Source organism: Lissotriton helveticus, chromosome 7 (genome assembly GCF_964261635.1).
Source record: "Lissotriton helveticus chromosome 7, aLisHel1.1, whole genome shotgun sequence".
Classification (NCBI taxonomy): domain Eukaryota; kingdom Metazoa; phylum Chordata; class Amphibia; order Caudata; family Salamandridae; genus Lissotriton; species Lissotriton helveticus.
Genome location: NC_136068.1, coordinates 1,352,580,580 through 1,352,598,766, shown reverse-complemented (window position 1 = coordinate 1,352,598,766; position 18,187 = coordinate 1,352,580,580). Strand labels below are relative to the sequence as shown.

Here is an 18,187-nt window from a genome sequence, read left to right as displayed (position 1 = left end):
CTCCTCCTCGCAAAAATGAAGAGTGCTGCCATTGTGGAAGGCCACTATGGCCTAATGGGTCTGTTCAAATAGGCTTCAGATGGATAGCAGGTGAGTAAAGTTTTTTTTTTTTTACCACCTGATTGTGATTCCCTTTAAACTGCTATTGCAAAATAGAGATTTTTGATATAATCGCTATTTGCGATTTTTCATGATTAGTGTTTGCGATTATTTAGCGATTTCGCCAAATCGATTTGGCGAAATCGCAAAATATTTCGCAGTATTCTTGGATTCTCGCAAATTCCGATTCACTAAGGGGGTTCCACCTGGATTCTGCGATTTATTTAGCGAGTTTGCATTTTCGATTTTGCGAATTCGCAATTCGTTTTTTTTTGGCATCATGAATAGCTTTTCTTTTATTAGCTATCGCAATAGCTAATTCGCACCTATTGCGATCGCTATTTTGGTTGATGCATCTGGCTGTTTATCCTTGGGCATTCGAGTGTTGGGGAAAGCATAACATGTGGAGGAATTTCCTCTGCTATACTCCTCCATCTCCCGTATAATTCCTTTGACTGGTGGGTCCCCTTCCTCATCGGAGTAACAAACTTAATTAAACTTTGTATTAAGTTCTCCTACATCAGCTATACTGATATTAGCAATTTCAGAGGCCCACAACAGTGCGAACCACATTATGCGAGAATGGCAACGGTGACAGAGGGATTCCATTAATGTTCTGATGAGGAGGAATCTTGCCAAAAACCCAACAGTTAGTAGCATTGCTTGACTGGTGTGTCTGATGCCGCATTTGAAGAAATTAATTGTTTCTCAGATTTTGCCAGTATCCTTGTTCATGTTGCGGCACATCAAAATGATGATGCTCTTTTGCAGCAAGTGATGTAACAGTAATGTACAGTAAGTAGGCTCTAGGCATTATTTCCTCCACTACCCACATTACAGTAGCGATGATGGCAGCAGTCAAAGTCAGACCAAGGATACAGATTGTACAGCCGTTGCACATTGTCGCAGCAATCTCCTTCTTCTTAGGCAAGCTCGTTTTCATCGGCAAACAACAAAATAGATGATGCCCTAAGGTCCTGGGCAGGCGTTGGTTTCTTCACCAACATTGAGACGAGTAGTCACTAATAGGCTACCCCCCTTTGTGGTCAGTCTTTAACCACCCAGGACAGTGGCTCAAACAGTCTCTTTCTGCGATGAAATGTCTTTCTTCCTGGATCGAGGCAGATATCTAGATGTACCAGGGATCGTGTGGTCTGGGAAGACTTCCTCAGGTCCTTCAGGTGATGCAGCTTGTCCTCTCTGGGTAATCAGAATGTCGTGGTGATCTGTCAATGCAGCTGGGCTCACGAGGGCAAGCGGCATGGAATCGCCAGGCCGTAGATCGTGGCCTTCACCCTGCGACCTGTCTGGAAGAACTTCCTGTACCTGCTGATAAATAGAAGACAAGCTGTCAGTTAACTGGGACAAATAGTCACTCATCAACACATGGGGTGCATCGTGTATAGGGCGAGGCTTAGGGACCCCCCAAATATTCATGAGCCTCCCAAAGACTATTTCATGCGGTGTAATACCAGACCGTGTATGTGATATCGATCTTATGGAAAGCAGAGCTAGGGACAGTGCATCAGGCCATTTCAAGGACGTGGAAGCCTGTATTTTAGCCAAATTCAATTTCAAGGTGGAGTTGTAATGCTCCACCAGGCCTGCTGACTGTGGGTGAAAAGCGGCATGAAATTTCTGCCTAATCCCCAACCCTTTCATGACATATTCTACAACTTGCCCAATGAAATGAGGTCCGTTGTCCATTTGCAGGACCTCAAAAGGTGCAGTTGGTGTCGCAAACCCTCCTGTTGGAGTTTGAGTTCACTTTCCAGGATTATGCTGGAGACAGCAATGTATGAGTAAGGCGTCCCCCTATTTGATAGGTCTGGGAGGAGGGGAAAAAAACAAATTAATGTAATTACAAGAACAAACTCCCACCCGACCTCTATTTCTTTGCCCGTCAGTTTGTATAGTCTGAATACAAAAATGAAATTGCATCGCGAATGTTGCACAAAATGAAATAATAGTTTGTACAGTCTAAATACAAAATTGAAATTGCATTGCGATTGTTGAAAAATAAGAAATGATGATAAAATATTTATTTTTTATTTTGATCAATGTGTTTTGGAAAAAATTTTAAAATTAAAAGATAACATTTAATAAAAAACGAAATAATAGACATCAAAGTTGATGTTTGGGGAATAATATTTTGGTATGCCCCAGTTTCAGAGCTGTAGCAAGCCACAGGCAAAGAAATAGAGGTTGGGTGGTGATTGTTCTTGTAACTACATTTATTTGGTTATACTGGAAACAGAGCAGACAAGACTGGAATATCTTTTTGGCAGTGCCTGCAATATCAGGATGATCCAAAACTTGCATAAGTTGTTTTGCTATTGAGGATGCACCAACATGTGCCGGCCCATGTGCCATCTGCATCAAGGGATTAAGTAGGCTGTGGGTAACTTCCATTTGGTCATATCTTTATTCCTCCAACAGCCCTCATCATCCAGTGTTCCCTCCTTGAACCATTGATCTAGTTCATTAGTAGAGGCAGATTGTTGCAGGTCTATCACTTCCTGCTGGCATCATGCCAACGTTCAGCTTGTGACTTTCCCACATACATGGAGGTGATACTTTGCTTCATTGTGGTCTCACGGGCTGTGTGATCAGCAATTGCATTTACCTGCTCCTATTTTATCAGTCACTTTCTTGTGTGCACTATATGTAACAATTGTTACTTTCCTAGGATAGGTTAGGGCAATAAGAAGATTATGCACTAATTCTCCATGCACTATTTGTGTCCAATGTGAGGTGAGGAAACAGCTTTCTTTCCATAAGCGACCAAAATTATATTCCACCCTGAATGTATACTGGCTGTCGGTAAAAATATTGAAAAGTAAGTTTGTACTAAGCTCACATGCTCTTGTTAGGGAGTGTAGTCTGGCGTTCCTAATACTGGTGCAGAACAAAGAGCTTGGCGTGACTGCTGGAAGGCATTCTGGCACTCAGCAGTCCATGGGAGGGGCAAAAAAAGGCCAACAAAGGTTTAATAATGTGCGAAAAACTGCCTAAAAAGAAGTGAGGCCAATCAGTGCACGGACATCCTTTTAAGTGCAGGGTACAAGAGTATCTAGAATGGTCTGAATGTGGTTTGGGATGACTATGTATGTGTAGAGCATGGCTGGAATAGTGTAATCTGTTCCTTTCTGCTCCTAGTCATTTGACTAGTATGTGGTATAGTATATTTTGTCTGTACCCATTAAGATACTTGGTTACTCCAGATGAATACACTGAAACATCCGTGTGAGGTTCTAGACTATAAGTCATTTCGCTTTTGTGGTTGAACTACTTTCAACAGGTGTAGCTAGTGGTATTCTGAGCACACAAAATAACTGGATTCACTGGTGGTGATGGCATTCTAATTAATTTTCTCCTCCTTTGTTTTGAAAATATATGATTACTCAGATTTAATTCATGTATACAATTGTTTACATGTGCATTGTGTGAAAGTGCTTCCTTGTTTTTTCTTTCAACAGAAACCCCTGACGAAGGGACCAGGAGTCCGAAATGCATTGGGTTAATCCAAGTTGGATTGTTCATGTACAAAAAACCTATGTATTGAAATATTTTTTTCATTCAAAATGTTAATCATTTAAACTATTTTGCTGATACAATAATGAACTATTATTGATAAATTTTTGGTTTATTTATGGACACTATGTTTCTGACATTAGCCAACAGGGATATTGCATTGAGAAGCTGTCTCAGACAGTGTTGGGTGCTGCGTTTCGCCATTAACCCATTCTGATTTGAGTGCACCCTATTTGCAAGTAGTTTTGCAGTAAGCTTTGCCTCCATATTAATTAGGGAAATCGGCTTGTATGATACACATTCATCCTTTGGTTTCCCGGGCTTCCAAATGACTGAAATTGTGGCACCGCGGCGATCATAGGGTAGTTCGCCACAATCTAGGGCATCAGTGTATATCCCCAAAAACAGTGAGGTCAGTCGGGCAGCATACTTTTTGAAAAATTCAAAAGGATATCCTCGGGGGCCTGGGGTTTTTCCTGCTGGAAGTGATTTGATGGCTGTCAGCAGTTACTCCTCCATCAGTATTTCATCTAGTGTCGTACTGTCTAAATCTGACAGTTTGGGTGGTGAACCCCTCTCCGTTTGCAGAGTTGTCCGCATTACACAGAGCTCGCGCTTGTCAACATCAAGCTGGCGAGTGAGGAAAATCCACCTCCCTGTGAGATTTTCCATTGTTCGCGATGGTCAGCGTCAAGTTGATGAGCACAAGCATGGAAAATCAACCTCCCGGTGAGATTTCTCAACGCAGGTAGTCGTATTTCTCATTGCGAGTGGTTGCGTATGCTCGCGACCACTCATGTTGAGAAACCGTCCGTTTGTGTTGAGAAAGCTGCTGCTCGAGTAAAAAATCTACTCAAGTGGCAGAAAGGAAGCAGCGCCCGCTTGCGCTGTGCACTCCGCTGCTTGTGGAGCACCACGTAGCGCAGTGGATTTTTTTTTGCACTCCGCAAATGTTCCACATAGCAGAACTTTGCGAACTTCGCCGAGGCTTAGTTAGGACCTCTACGATCGGGTGTTCAGGGTTAATTCTGCATACAGCCAGGCATAGTATGCTGCGAACACTTGTGCAATAGCCCTTGGGTCTTTTATACTGTCCTGCATTGGTGTTTTAATAGTAGGTACTATTCTGAGCTCTAGGTCTCTGTATGCGATCCAGTATAATAACTTGCTCACTTCCTCTCCCATATCATATATTCTGTATTTGGCAACTGCATGGGAGAAGGAAACTGAGTCCAGAAGCTGTTGTCTCAATGTCTGCTGCAGGATTCTGAGTCTTTGCCTTGTATTAGCATCCATATATCTCGCTCCCTTCCTTTCGAACTCAGAGATCACTCCTTCAAGAGCTAATAGTTTCCTATGTTTATGCCTCATTATCCCCATTTGACATGATATAATCTGCCCACACAGGACCATCTTCAGTGCTTTTCATAGTATTGCCCAGGACTGGACCGTGTCTTCGTTATTTTCAATATCCTCCTCAATATGATGCTCAAGGAAACCGCTAAATGTGGTGTCTAGCAGCCCCCAGGCACTCACTATCCTAGGTCCAGGGCCACTGGCGTTAAGTTGCTTAAGCGATATCATTACTGGGGCATGATCAGTCAGGCCTCGGGGCAGATTCTGGGTGCTAGTCATGTCGAACCAACCTATCTCGAGTGAATTACACCCGACCACTGTGCACTGTTGCGAATCTCTATTGAGTTTCTTTTTCAAAGTTTAAACCATATCAAAGTGAAATTATTAATTTTGTCAACATAACTTGTCAATTCAGTACATTGAACAAAACATTCATGATTTTTACATTTTCTGTTCTCTTGAAACTTAGAAGTATACAGCGTACACAACACAACATATCATCATTTCATTGTACATTTGAGATGCCCGATGCATTTCGAGCCCTGTGAGGCTCTTCCTCCGGGGCCTGAAATCTGAACAAATATGGAAACAGCGTTACATTTTGGGACCACAACTGAATTGAAATAAAAATTCTTGAATAGTGCACCACCATCATCTCACCGTGTGGGTGATAAAAGTAAGGCTTACCCTCTACTTCTTAATGCTGGACGAAAAACCTGTTCAATAAGGAAATATACCATAAACTCTCAATCCCTATATCGAAGGTTACACACTAATAACAAAGACCACGTCAGCGTGGCGACTTAACTCACCCTCGTGTAGGCATGTATCCGCAGCTAATTCTACAACAAAAAAAGACCATGGTCAGGATTCCTGAAAAGCCTTAAACTATTCTTTAAAAGAAACCCTCAAAGACCGCTTAGCAAACTTCGTACCTGGATGATAACGCTGTTCCTCTGTGACATTCCTCGTGGCGGTTGCCGAACGTTTAGGTGCACCGCAAATAACAGGCGTACTAATCATCACGTCAACTAGATAACTCCCAATCAAAACACTAAACTCCCTCGGGCGTCACGAAAACAACTAGAGCGGCCCGCTCGCATTGAACGCGGCTTCACTTCCTGATCTCTCTCCTCACCAGTAACCACGTGTTACTGTATCAACCAATCCGCTTCTACCTCTAAGGTGCCTAAAACTTAAAAGCACTCGTGAGTGCTCGGCGCATGAAAAATAATGAAATAAAAATAAAGTAGAATGTGATGAACTTAAAATGTGACACATGCAGTGAGAGACTGCTGGGGGAAAACTGTGTATACATTATTTTCGATCAACCATAAGTACATACAGAAACACATGGCGTATTGAATCAAAATTGAGAAGTTTGAAGGCACAGATCTCACCAGATCTTTGCTACAGAGAGAAATCTCTTTGGATTAAAAGGTTGGGGACCCAAGATCCCAAAGGGTTAAATGAAAAAATTGATTTTTCATGTTTTTTGTAAATTCATGCAATTCAATACGCCATGTGTTTCTGTATGTACTTATGGTTGATCGAAAATAATGTATACACAGTATCACCATACTCACCCATATATCGGGTTCTCCCTGATTCACGGCGCAAGGAGGTCAATAACTATGTTAAGACTGGGTATTTTACCCACACTATCCTATACAGCAAGATGGTTGCCAGGAGGATCGTCGCTTTGCCCCTTGTGTGAAGGGGGTGACCAAAACATTGAGCACTTGCTGTTCGTGTGTCCTAGTATAAAAGTAACTTTAGCACGCACAAGATACCTTGCCCCTATTTATCGCACTTGTAGAATCACCCGAGCGAGTGAACTATTAGAGTTGTGTAAACAGCCACCAAATGAATTTGTTTGCTACAATTTTTTTAATTTTTTTAAATCCTTTTTATTATTGTATTGATTAAATGTGAAATCAGCTTTATTTTCTGTAAACTGTATATTTGTGGTCCTCTGTCGAGTACCAATACAAATAAAACTTTTGGGATTGAGAGTTTATGGTATATTTCCTTATTGAACAGGTTTTTCGTCCAGCATTAAGAAGTAGAGGGTAAGCCTTACTTTTATCACCCACACGGTGAGATGTGTAGTGTAGTTCCTATTTTCCCAATAGGCTCTGCGCATTGGAATAGTACCTACGGCAGTAAAGGCCTAGGCCAGACGTTAACTAGGTCTACTACTGTCGATACTAGACTTAATTTTTGGGTTTGCCAGCTAAGCTCAGAGTTCGCTAGAAACTTTCTCGAATGTTCAAGGAAAGATTAACTCCCCTGATTAGACAAGAAGGGATTTAGTTTCTGACAACCATAGAACATGACAACTTTGCTCTCCCCTAATCAAGAGTCAATCTCAAGAGTCGTGTGAGCACAAGGCAATTATTTTACTCAGTCAGTACGTGCATTCTTAGTCTCATCAGAATGTAGAGAAAAGGAAGAGACGGGCGTGTTCAATAAAAGATGTTATTTATTGATCAGTCTCTTTTCTCGTACAAGAGAAATGGATCGATATTATTGCGATACTTATAGTTAAGTAAAGTGCATACATTAGAAGCAATAGTATAAAATAATACTGTAAAAACATGGATATGGTTTCTGAGCCATATGATGTTTAAAATGATTAAAATATATTTACATACACATATACATTTGACTAAACGTGCTCAACTGGTGTTTCTAAATACGCCTACCCCGTGTACCTGACCTAAGTCTAATGCGTGGGCGGGAATAGAAAGTTACAGTTTAAGTTAAGTTTGTTTTTGCCAAGTGAATAACTAAAGAATTCTCTAGGAGGGGTTATTCAGTTCTGTACCTGGAATTTAGGATGAATGAGGAATGGTATCTCTTTCTCTGCTCTCGATATTCCAGGCTGCCTGCGAGGGCTACCCGGAAGCGCCGGTGCTGGGTCTCTCGGCTTGAGATAGCAGCGCGTCTCTCAGCGCGTCAGGAAGGCGGGGCTGCTGCCTGCGGGGTCTGCTTCTGCTCTCGGCTTCGGCAAGAATGGCTGCTCCGTCTTGTCACCACGCGTGTGTTTTGCATAGGGCAAGATCGGCAATATTTATACCTTAAAGGTGCCGGGATTGACGTAAGGATGGACATAGGTACGTCAATAAAGATGTCATACGACTTGCTCGTTAGCACATTCTTTACTAAAGTTCTCTGTGAAATCAAAACAATGGCCGCACGGATTATCCAGGTTGTCATAGGTTTGATTTGTTATGAGAACGTCGTATGCCTTATCAGGGGCTGGAGGAATGTCGCTTGTCTAATTAGATCTCAAGCGTTATGACCTAATCAGATAACACGTTCCTGTGCCGTAGTGTGACTGCGTCAGATAACGGTATCTGCATCATGGGGAATTTCTTGCCTCATGGGCTGACTGTTAGTTAACTAGCTAGGTAGTTTAACCAGAATAGGGTCAGGAATAGGGGGATCGATTCAGAACCTATAGAAATACACGACACCCACTCCACGCTAACTATGGTCATATCTACTAATCTATGCATAGTATAACATAGTACAACATACTATAGAGTATAGTGTATACCTTACCACCCCAAAATACATAAATGCATTTTGAAATTTTCAAATATACTGAAAAATTGCAGTCATATATATCGTATGCACTTAAGCTATGAATCAAATGCAAAAGTAAACACGCATTGTTATGCATTATTGTTTGTTGGTATATGAGAAATACACATGAAATGGCTCTTAATATGGCTATACAGAAAAAAAGTCGAAACCATTTCATCACATAAAATATATTGTGAACATACCAGTGGGCAGCTAAAGTCTATATAAAGTCTATAAAGAATCTAAAAAAATAGAAATCTTAGTTCTCTAGGAATAGTTTCTTACTTTAAGCAGAAGATCAGTGTCCCGGGAAAAAATATATAGAAGAATATTTTAGGGGCTTGCTGAAAAAAGTTGCTGTCCGTGAACTGGATTGTAATTGTTCATGTGACTTTATTATTAAAGTTGAAGGCCGAATTCAGGGAACGCCGCGTGCGAGTTTACTCAAAAGTCTCTATTTCTGTTCCGGAGAGAACATCATATCATTCAGGCTTTTGAAAAAACTGTCAACAGCTTCATGGGAAAGTTCCACTAAGTCGGAAATAGGGGTAACCATGCATTCGTGCGCATGATTGTCTCCATTGACATTCTGATTTGCATTGCTGACAGAAGGTCGTACCTGTTCGATGCTGCTTTCATCTTGAACTTCACTACTCTTCAATCGCAGTGGTGAAGATTCCAGGAATGCCGTCATCAGAATTGGCAGCCTTTGAGGGCAGCACAGTGCGTGAACCTTGGTAGGAACCAACAGTGTATCTGCATCCACTGGCGCATCCGATTGTAGCGTCAGACAGGTGTCTAACACGCATTCTTCTCCGCATAGCAGACACCTTAGTACAGGTAAAACACACCTTTGCCACATTGGTCGAAATGATAGAAACCAAGTCATGTTTAGGTCTCTAAGCCGGGAGAGTCCCAGGATTTTTGATATCCGGTCCCGGTATCCAATGGCTAGGATCGTATCTTCCATTGTCGTGAGATTTTGTTCTGTGACATGGGTTGCCATAACGAAAAATAAGGACCAGGAATAGGATTCCTGCAATTAGTCCTAGGATCAGGGGAAGTCCGCCAAAAATCGAATGGACGAAGTCTGGAAAAATACCCAGTATGGCTTTGAATGGTGTTAATGCCATCGAAAATACTGTCTTAAATACCTTTGAGACCCCTGTGGTATCAGAAATATTTAAGATTTCGCTCAGGATTTCCGCGAAATGTACGGGGGAATTGGTTGATAATAATGTATGTATCTCTGCAGTCGTCCTTGTGACTTGTAGATCATACGTTTCTTTAGATGACGTGAGCCTTGTAGGCGTCTGAAGAAGCACTGTTTTCATTCTGCTTAAAGTGTCTATTCGAATAGAAGTAATTTTCAGACCGGGCCATGCCCTTGCCTCCCTGTTTGGAAAGGAGCTGGGGAACAAAGAACGTCCACAGCACTTGACCTTCGCCGTCGTAGTGACGAGATAAGGAGTCCCGGGCATAAGACTACAGCATCTGCGGTCTACAATAAGAATGTAACTCCCATTATAGAGTCTTTGAAAGAATGGTTCTATTTCAGTTGCAGGTGCGCCTTGCTGGTGACATGAAAGGTTGTATGAATTCCCTTCACAGGCTCCGTGCAAACTAATACCGTTACACAGAAGCGTGCCGCTCAGTGACATAGCACAATTGTTGCCACTAAGAAACACTTTCTGTCCTTTGTTACTGACACATGCATGTGAATAGGGCAGGTTCCAAGTTGTTTTAAGGTACCCTTTTCCCAATTTCTCGTACATGCCAGCCTGTATATATTTTTGGCAGTATTGAAACCTGAAGGTTGAGATTGGAATATTTATGATTCCGTGTATTATCCATTCACTGACAGGTCGTTCTGACATTGTCAACGGTAATCTTTCTAGTTTTTCAATGCTCAAGATTGTATAATCAGCACCCTTCTGCACCATACCGATTTGTCTATCAGTAAGGTTAAAGATTTGGAATAGTGACGTTGTGTTGATTAAATCTAGGGTCTGGCCTGGTCATTTTGAAACCCTGTGTTTTATTCAGGAATCTATCTTGACAGTTATTTGTATCTGTGGGCCAGATCAACCATTGTTTCCAATCAGGATGTGTTCTGTTTTGGTTAAGTATATGGTTTATGTCTATTTCTTCATCTGTATCAGAGTTATTGCTAAACATTGTTGGCTTTGGAATAGACGGTTTATTTAAATCTTTGATTTTTGCTAGGCCAAGACAGGTCGTTTGTTGGACGGTGTCATTTAAAAATATCATTTGTTCTGGGATCATGCAGGCTCTAAACAAAGCTTCTAAACCCTGTACTTGCCATTCTTTTGTACCCCAAACACTTTTCAAATCAACATGTTTGTCCCAATAATCAAATCCAAATGTATTCATTTTTTCAAAGAATGAATCTGAATATATCAATTTTGTGTTGGTTATCATGGTTTTCATCCCTGTCTTGTTTGACAATTTGTAATAAAATGTTTCAGCATTAGTTATGTTAAAACCTGAAAAATATGAATATTTGTCATATACGGTTCTAGAGCTCCCTTTTGGAGGTGTAGCACAATGTTCCCATTGATTATAATTTAAAACATTTCTAGGTTGTGCAGATTTATGCAAGAAATGGTTACCATAGTGGTTATAGCAATACATACTATCATAATTTGTAGAACCCTGCAAATAATCATGTTTTGTAAATTTAGCAGACATTACTAAGTCAGACATCATATTGTTAATACTTTCAAAGTCCCAATCATCAGCAAATGAGTTTGGTTTTGCAAAGTCACTCAAAGAGATCTTGATTTGGTGTGGATATTTCAGGATCTCGACCGGACCATAAATTTCATAGTCAGTGTTGTCCCAGGCTACCCCACCAGGTATTGGAATTGCTGTGAAGTTGGCTGAAGAAAGTTCTGAAGAAAGTTCTTGTTTCTCGACGTGTGAAGATGTGTGTGGTTTGAGGACCAAGTTGATGTTCTGACTTGCTGTGTCCATTTTAGCATATTTTCCCTCAATGAAGCGTCCCAAGGTAAATACCATGATGAGCCAAAGTATGAGGATAAATGCACCAAAACCCACCCAAAATTCAATCCATGGAGAAATCAGATATGTTTCTTTTAGTTGTTTCAAAAGCTCCTTTGCTTTGTCTTTAAAGGATTTTGATGATGGCTGTGTCTTTTGTTCGCTGAAGCCTTCAGAGGAATCATCGAAGTTGATGAAGTAACCGGATGCAGTTCTGTCAATTGTTCCAATTGGTTCAGGATTTTTGTTTCTTGCATTTTCACTTGGTACTTCTGTATAGATTGGTGTGTCTCTACTAAATGTCTTTATTTGGGTTTTCAGAGGTCTAAGTTCTATTGCATTGTTGCATAGTCCTTGTTGTTCTTCTGTAGGCGTTTCGAATGTGATGAGCCTCTTTGTTAGGACCTCTGTACTGGTAGCAAACCTTGGTGTTCTGCTACTTATTGGGAGTCCACTTGGCCTACTGTTTGTTATCGGCCACATGTTGTGGTTTTACCAGGTCGATGGATACAACTCGGTTCTCCTTTTTTCCAGCAAGTGGCGGTAGTACAACTGATCTTGTCCCGTTGACAGACAAGACAGGAACTGCTTTTCTGTAAGAAGGCCCAAATTCCTTCTTTACCGCGATCTTTTCCCTGACTAGATCCCCGACTTTTGGAATCCAGACAGGTCTTGCTGGGACAGGTGGTGAATCTTCAGTGGTTGTTGGCTGTTGTTTCAACTGTATGTTGCTCAGGTCTTTTCTTGTTTTGTTTAAGTCCTGCAAAATAGCCAAACGGTCTTTGACATCAAAGGTTTTTTCTGTTACCACTGAAGTCTGACTATCAAGGTCAGAGATCAACATCCTAGTTCCGAATAATAATTCGTACGGACTGAATCCCTTCAGAGAATTTCTTGGCAAGTTATTTAGACTACGTTGGACACTTATTAGATGTTTGACCCACCCAGCTCCCGAACCTAATACCTTTGCCGTTATAGATTGCTTTATGTCACGGTTTTTTCTTTCAACAATTCCGTTCCCCTCAGGGTGAAATGGACAAGAGTACCGCAATTGCACGCCCATGCTGACCATGGCCTCCTTATAAGCCCGAGAGCTAAAAGCAGGACCATTGTCCGAATGCAGAATGCCAATTGCGTATGTGCCGATAAAGACCCGCAAATCTTTTATAACAGTTCTGGCGTCAGCCGTTCGCTGGGGCCACATCCATATGAATCTCGTGCATGAGTCCACTGCGACCAAGATATATTTATAGTTACCGTCCCTTTGTAAGGGACCGCAGTGGTCTAGATAAACACAGGCTAATGGTTTATCCGAGATTAGAAGGGGCGTCTGTGCTGGACGTCTCACAGTTGATACTTTCATTTTTTGACATATTTCACATGCTAGAACATAGTTCCTTGTTTGTCTTCTCATTTGCGGCCACCAGTATCTCTGTTTTAATAATGATACTGTGGCTGAGACGCCAGCATGGGTAGAAGCAAGCCCTTCGTGTGCCGCTATTATTAGTCCTAATCTGTGTTCCATGTTTGGAATTGCCCTATCCCCCACTCCAGGGATTTGAGCAAAAGGAACATTGTTTTCATCTGTTATGTATGAGTACTTTAATGGAAAGCCTTTAGGGAGTGGTTCTATCGAATCCTTTTCAGAAGCGCTGACAGCTTGTAATATTTCGCTGTCTATTTTTGTTTTTGACCGGGTGATGGCAGCTACGGAAGCCGTTTGCACAGCTGCCTTCGCGGCCTCATCAGCCAATGAATTCCCTGCAACGTGAACGCCATCACGTTGATGACTCAGTGTATGTATCACGTGAGTCTTTGGTAGTTCTTTTTGTAAAAGAGCTACTTGTTCCCATAGCATTTTATGCTTGATTGTGCCTCCTTTCGCATCCTTGAAACCATTTTGAAGCCAGATCTGCAAGTATTCATTATAAGATTGAACGCAATAATACGAATCGCACACTATGAGTGTGGGGAATTCTCGATCGGTATTTTCAAGCGCCATCTTGAATGCTAGTAATTCAGCTCGCTGAGCTGTGCAATCTCCTAGAGATTGGGTCTTAGTTAGGGTTGGTTTAAATTTCCCTTCGTGCCAACGACCTTTAACAATCGCGCACGCAGCACTGTAAGCTTGTTTACCCCCTACTGCGGGTTGTGCTGATCCGTCTGTATATATTATACAGCCGTATTGGTCTAGAGGCAGAATTTCGGTTGGCAGAGGACATTCGAATTCATATTGTAGAAATTCTTGTGTTTTTAAGTAAGGATCAAATTCGTACACCACGTCTGTTGCAGCAAGAGAGTTAGCCCATTGTATCCATCTCGGATGGAGTGCTTTCGCATTTGGAATGCTTGCCTTTGTTACTGCCTCTAAGGCTGGTATTGGTGTCACGATTATTATTCGTTTACCTTGTGCCAGGGCTCGTTCTTTTGCTATAGCTGTCTGTGTTGCTGTAAGAATTTTTTCCGTTGGGCTAAATTTCATTTCAGCCTTAGTGTACAAGTGCGATTTAAATGCAATTGGTACCTTTTCTCCCTCATTAGAGGTCAGGTATGTGTATCCGCATTTCCCTGGGATTACTCGGATCACAAGGTTGCGTGTATTATCACGGGTTTCTAATTTTGTTTTAATTAGCATGTCTGTTTGTAAGGATCTCAAAATTTCTGTGTGTGTTTGAGTCCAACTGGATCTTTTAAAGTCTGGTTTAATTAGATCGTAAAGGGGCTTGACCCTTTCTGCGTAATTAGCAATGTAAGTTCTTCCGAAATTTAGGAAGCCTAGAATTGACTGTAGGTTTTTTAGTGTTTTAGGAGCTTGGATTACGGCACATTTCTCTAGGAAATTGTCTGCCAGGCTTTTGCCTTCACTTGATAACTCATATCCTAAGAATAGGACCGTCAGATGGGCAATTCTGGACTTTTTGAAGTTGAATTTGTAACCCTCTGCAGCGAAACCAAGTATTATGGTGTTCACTCTTTTCAAGTGAGTTTCCAAGTCATCATCTGTTAAGTAAATGTCATCGACATAAGATAATGCTTCATCATCATATTGTTGTAGTAATTCTGTTACTCTCGCTGAGAATACCCCCGGGCTATTCTTGTACCCCTGGGCTAACCGACAGAATTGTTTTTGAGTGCCATTTACTGAGAATGCAGTTAAATATCTGCTCTCTGGTGCTATGTTTTGACAAAAGAATCCGTTGGAGATGTCCAAGGTTGTTTTGTATTTTTTGCGCACTATGTTATTCATTAGTGCAGCACTGTGTGAGTTTTGTACTGCAAAAGTTTTGCAACATGTGTTAAGGTGTCGGTAATCCAAAACTAGACGGTACGAATTGTCTGGTTTGGAGACCGGAAACAAAGGATTGTTCATTTGTGAGGTGCAAGTTTCAATCACCCCTTGGTATTCTAGCTGATCTAGTATTTCATTTACTTGTTTTTTAGCTTCTTGCTTAATTGGGTACTGCCTTTGTGCAGTTGGTTGTGATTTTAACTGGACTTTGTGAGGAGGAGAATCCTCATCCCATCCTACATGATTTTTATATAAAGCAGGTGCTAAGGCCACTGCCCACTTTCTAGCAAGTGTATATTTTTTATGAATCGGTATTTGATTCGAGAAGGCAGGCATAATTACTTCTTCGCCATGAGGGCACTCCCTGACAAACTCTGGTGGCCAGTCTTTTTCAGCTAGAAGGATGTCATAGCCCTTGGATAGGTTATCCCAAAATAGTCCCCTTATTTTCCTAGTCTTATCTCCCTCTATACGTAATGTTATCTCGTATATTTTGTGGGGCTTGCTAACTCTGGTATCTGCAGTTTCCACTTGAAGGTATTCATTCGTGTCCACTGTCTCCAGATGATTCATAAGGACTTTGCGAGCTATGCTCACCTCTGCTGCGCTGTCTAGCATTGTCTGAGCCCACTCTCCGTTTTTCAATTGTGTCCTCAGTATTCTCGGCATTGTTAACTACCTTGATACTGGCTACCTTCTTTTTTGGAAATTGTGATTTCTTTTTCAGTTGAGCAGGTTCCTTGTCTTTGGACTTGGCGTGCTCTTCTGATCGTCCTCTTCTTTCCGATTTCTGCGAGGAATTCTGAAAAGATTGAGAGGGACGTGTATCAGTGTCTTGATATCTATCAGGTTTTTTAATATTATCCCTATTTCTAAGGTTATATCTATTCCCAGAGGGTTCACTCTGAGGTGACCTTTGTCTCGGGTTTGGAGATTTCTCTCTTCGCCTAGGAGACCTTCCTCTGGACTGGAATTTCTTTTCTTTTGGATTGGATTGTTTGTTTCCATCCCAGTTCTTTTTTGGTGAATTATTATTATTAAAAAATATTTTTTCTGGACTTGTAGTCAGTTGCGGTTTTACTGGTATTCCACCTAGACTATCTCTGCCTAGTTCTTCATAGGATTTTTCTATGATTCTGGCAATTTCAGCTGGTTGGTCTGCTATATCTGTCTCTTTTAACCTCTGGCGGATCGCCACGTTTGCTGCTTCACCTTTTATGTTGGCTAGTAATATAGCCGAGACCTGCTTGAAGTCTTTCAGTAATTTCATACCAAGAGTTAAAGCAGGTTCTGGACCGTATTCATCTTGAATTTGTTTTAGCACATCTGGTATCACCGAAATGGATGGGACACCGTGCGTTTTTGTGTAGATGGAAGCAAAGACTGTAACCCAAGTGTCACAGTCCTCAATGTGTGGTGCGATTCCCATTGGGAGACATATAGTCAGAATCCTGTGTTTTTCTAGCGGGGTGGTGTCAGGAAACACCGCCTCTATTTGGGTGATTTTCTGTGCCAACCAGAATGGTATCTGTTCCCGTTTAGCTGGAACTTTACCTAGGCAGGATTGGATGTTCTGTGGTGTAATTTTATTTGTGTTCCCCTGGTGAGAGGTCAGCTGTGGTAGTTTAATCGCTGGCTGAATTGTAGAAGTCCGCATTACATACTGAACTAATTGTCTGTGAATTTTTAGTAGTTGTTTTAGCTGTATTAATAGCTCTGGTGCAGGCATCTCGTCGATGTCTGGATGTGGTGTGTATCCGGCTAAGACCGGCCACGTTGCTCCTGGTCTTCCTAAAGGACCGAGCCTTGTAATGTGATTGTTATGTTTTAGGGCGCCATCAAATAAGAGCAAATGCTCTTGGAATTTGAGTGGTACTTCCACCTCCTCGAAAGGAGTGTACGTTTCTGGAGGAACCTCTATTTTGTAATAGTGGAAATACTTTGTTACAGCATTTGCTGCTGGAAAATGTATCCATGTATAGTATACCTCTGTCTGCCGATATTCGTGTGCCTCGATTACGAATATGACTGTGCCACCTCTAGGTGTCAGTCCATTTTCTATAAGTTTTAAGGTTATAGATCTCCTTTTGGCGACCGGAATGAGTATTATATCCGCGTCCGCATCTAGTGCAGCATTATCAGCTGCTGCTATTTCAGCCGCTAATCTAACTGCTTCTCTTTCTCCATCACTGTCTCCCATTTTACAGACAGGATGGTATTATGTTTATTTGCAGATCAGGTTTCTTTATGGAACAGAGATTAGGTGCACAATATTTTGGAACTGTTTTATCCTTCAACGTTGACTATACCAAGAACCATACATAGGAGTTCCCTCCTGCGAGGTTTTGGAGGATTTTATAACCTTTCACCCACTCCAGACGTCTTTGGAGTATTTGGGAAAAGGGGTCTGAGTGAGAAAGCACGACTGAGTTACTCTAAATGTCTTACGTTAGTTTTATCGCCCTTTCCAAACGCGTTGGGCGCCATGTAGTGTAGTTCCTATTTTCCCAATAGGCTCTGCGCATTGGAATAGTACCTACGGCAGTAAAGGCCTAGGCCAGACGTTAACTAGGTCTACTACTGTCGATACTAGACTTAATTTTTGGGTTTGCCAGCTAAGCTCAGAGTTCGCTAGAAACTTTCTCGAATGTTCAAGGAAGGATTAACTCCCCTGATTAGACAAGAAGGGATTTAGTTTCTGACAACCATAGAACATGACAACTTTGCTCTCCCCTAATCAAGAGTCAATCTCAAGAGTCGTGTGAGCACAAGGCAATTATTTTACTCAGTCAGTACGTGCATTCTTAGTCTCATCAGAATGTAGAGAAAAGGAAGAGACGGGCGTGTTCAATAAAAGATGTTATTTATTGATCAGTCTCTTTTCTCGTACAAGAGAAATGGATCGATATTATTGCGATACTTATAGTTAAGTAAAGTGCATACATTAGAAGCAATAGTATAAAATAATACTGTAAAAACATGGATATGGTTTCTGAGCCATATGATGTTTAAAATGATTAAAATATATTTACATACACATATACATTTGACTAAACGTGCTCAACTGGTGTTTCTAAATACGCCTACCCCGTGTACCTGACCTAAGTCTAATGCGTGGGCGGGAATAGAAAGTTACAGTTTAAGTTAAGTTTGTTTTTGCCAAGTGAATAACTAAAGAATTCTCTAGGAGGGGTTATTCAGTTCTGTACCTGGAATTTAGGATGAATGAGGAATGGTATCTCTTTCTCTGCTCTCGATATTCCAGGCTGCCTGCGAGGGCTACCCGGAAGC

General features: G+C 41.4%; 1 protein-coding gene across 1 annotated transcript in view; it reads right to left on the bottom strand.

Annotated features, from left to right (window-relative positions):
- Nucleotides 1-273: 273 nt before the first annotated feature.
- The window catches only part of LOC144767403 (uncharacterized), a 45,879-nt gene continuing 27,965 nt past the window's right edge, over nt 274-18,187 (bottom strand). Inside the window, exon 2 of the mRNA XM_078650849.1 lies at nt 274-1,428. Within this exon, the coding sequence (XP_078506975.1) occupies nt 1,174-1,428 (255 nt within the window). The 3' untranslated portion in view covers nt 274-1,173. The remainder of the gene's footprint in view (nt 1,429-18,187) is intronic.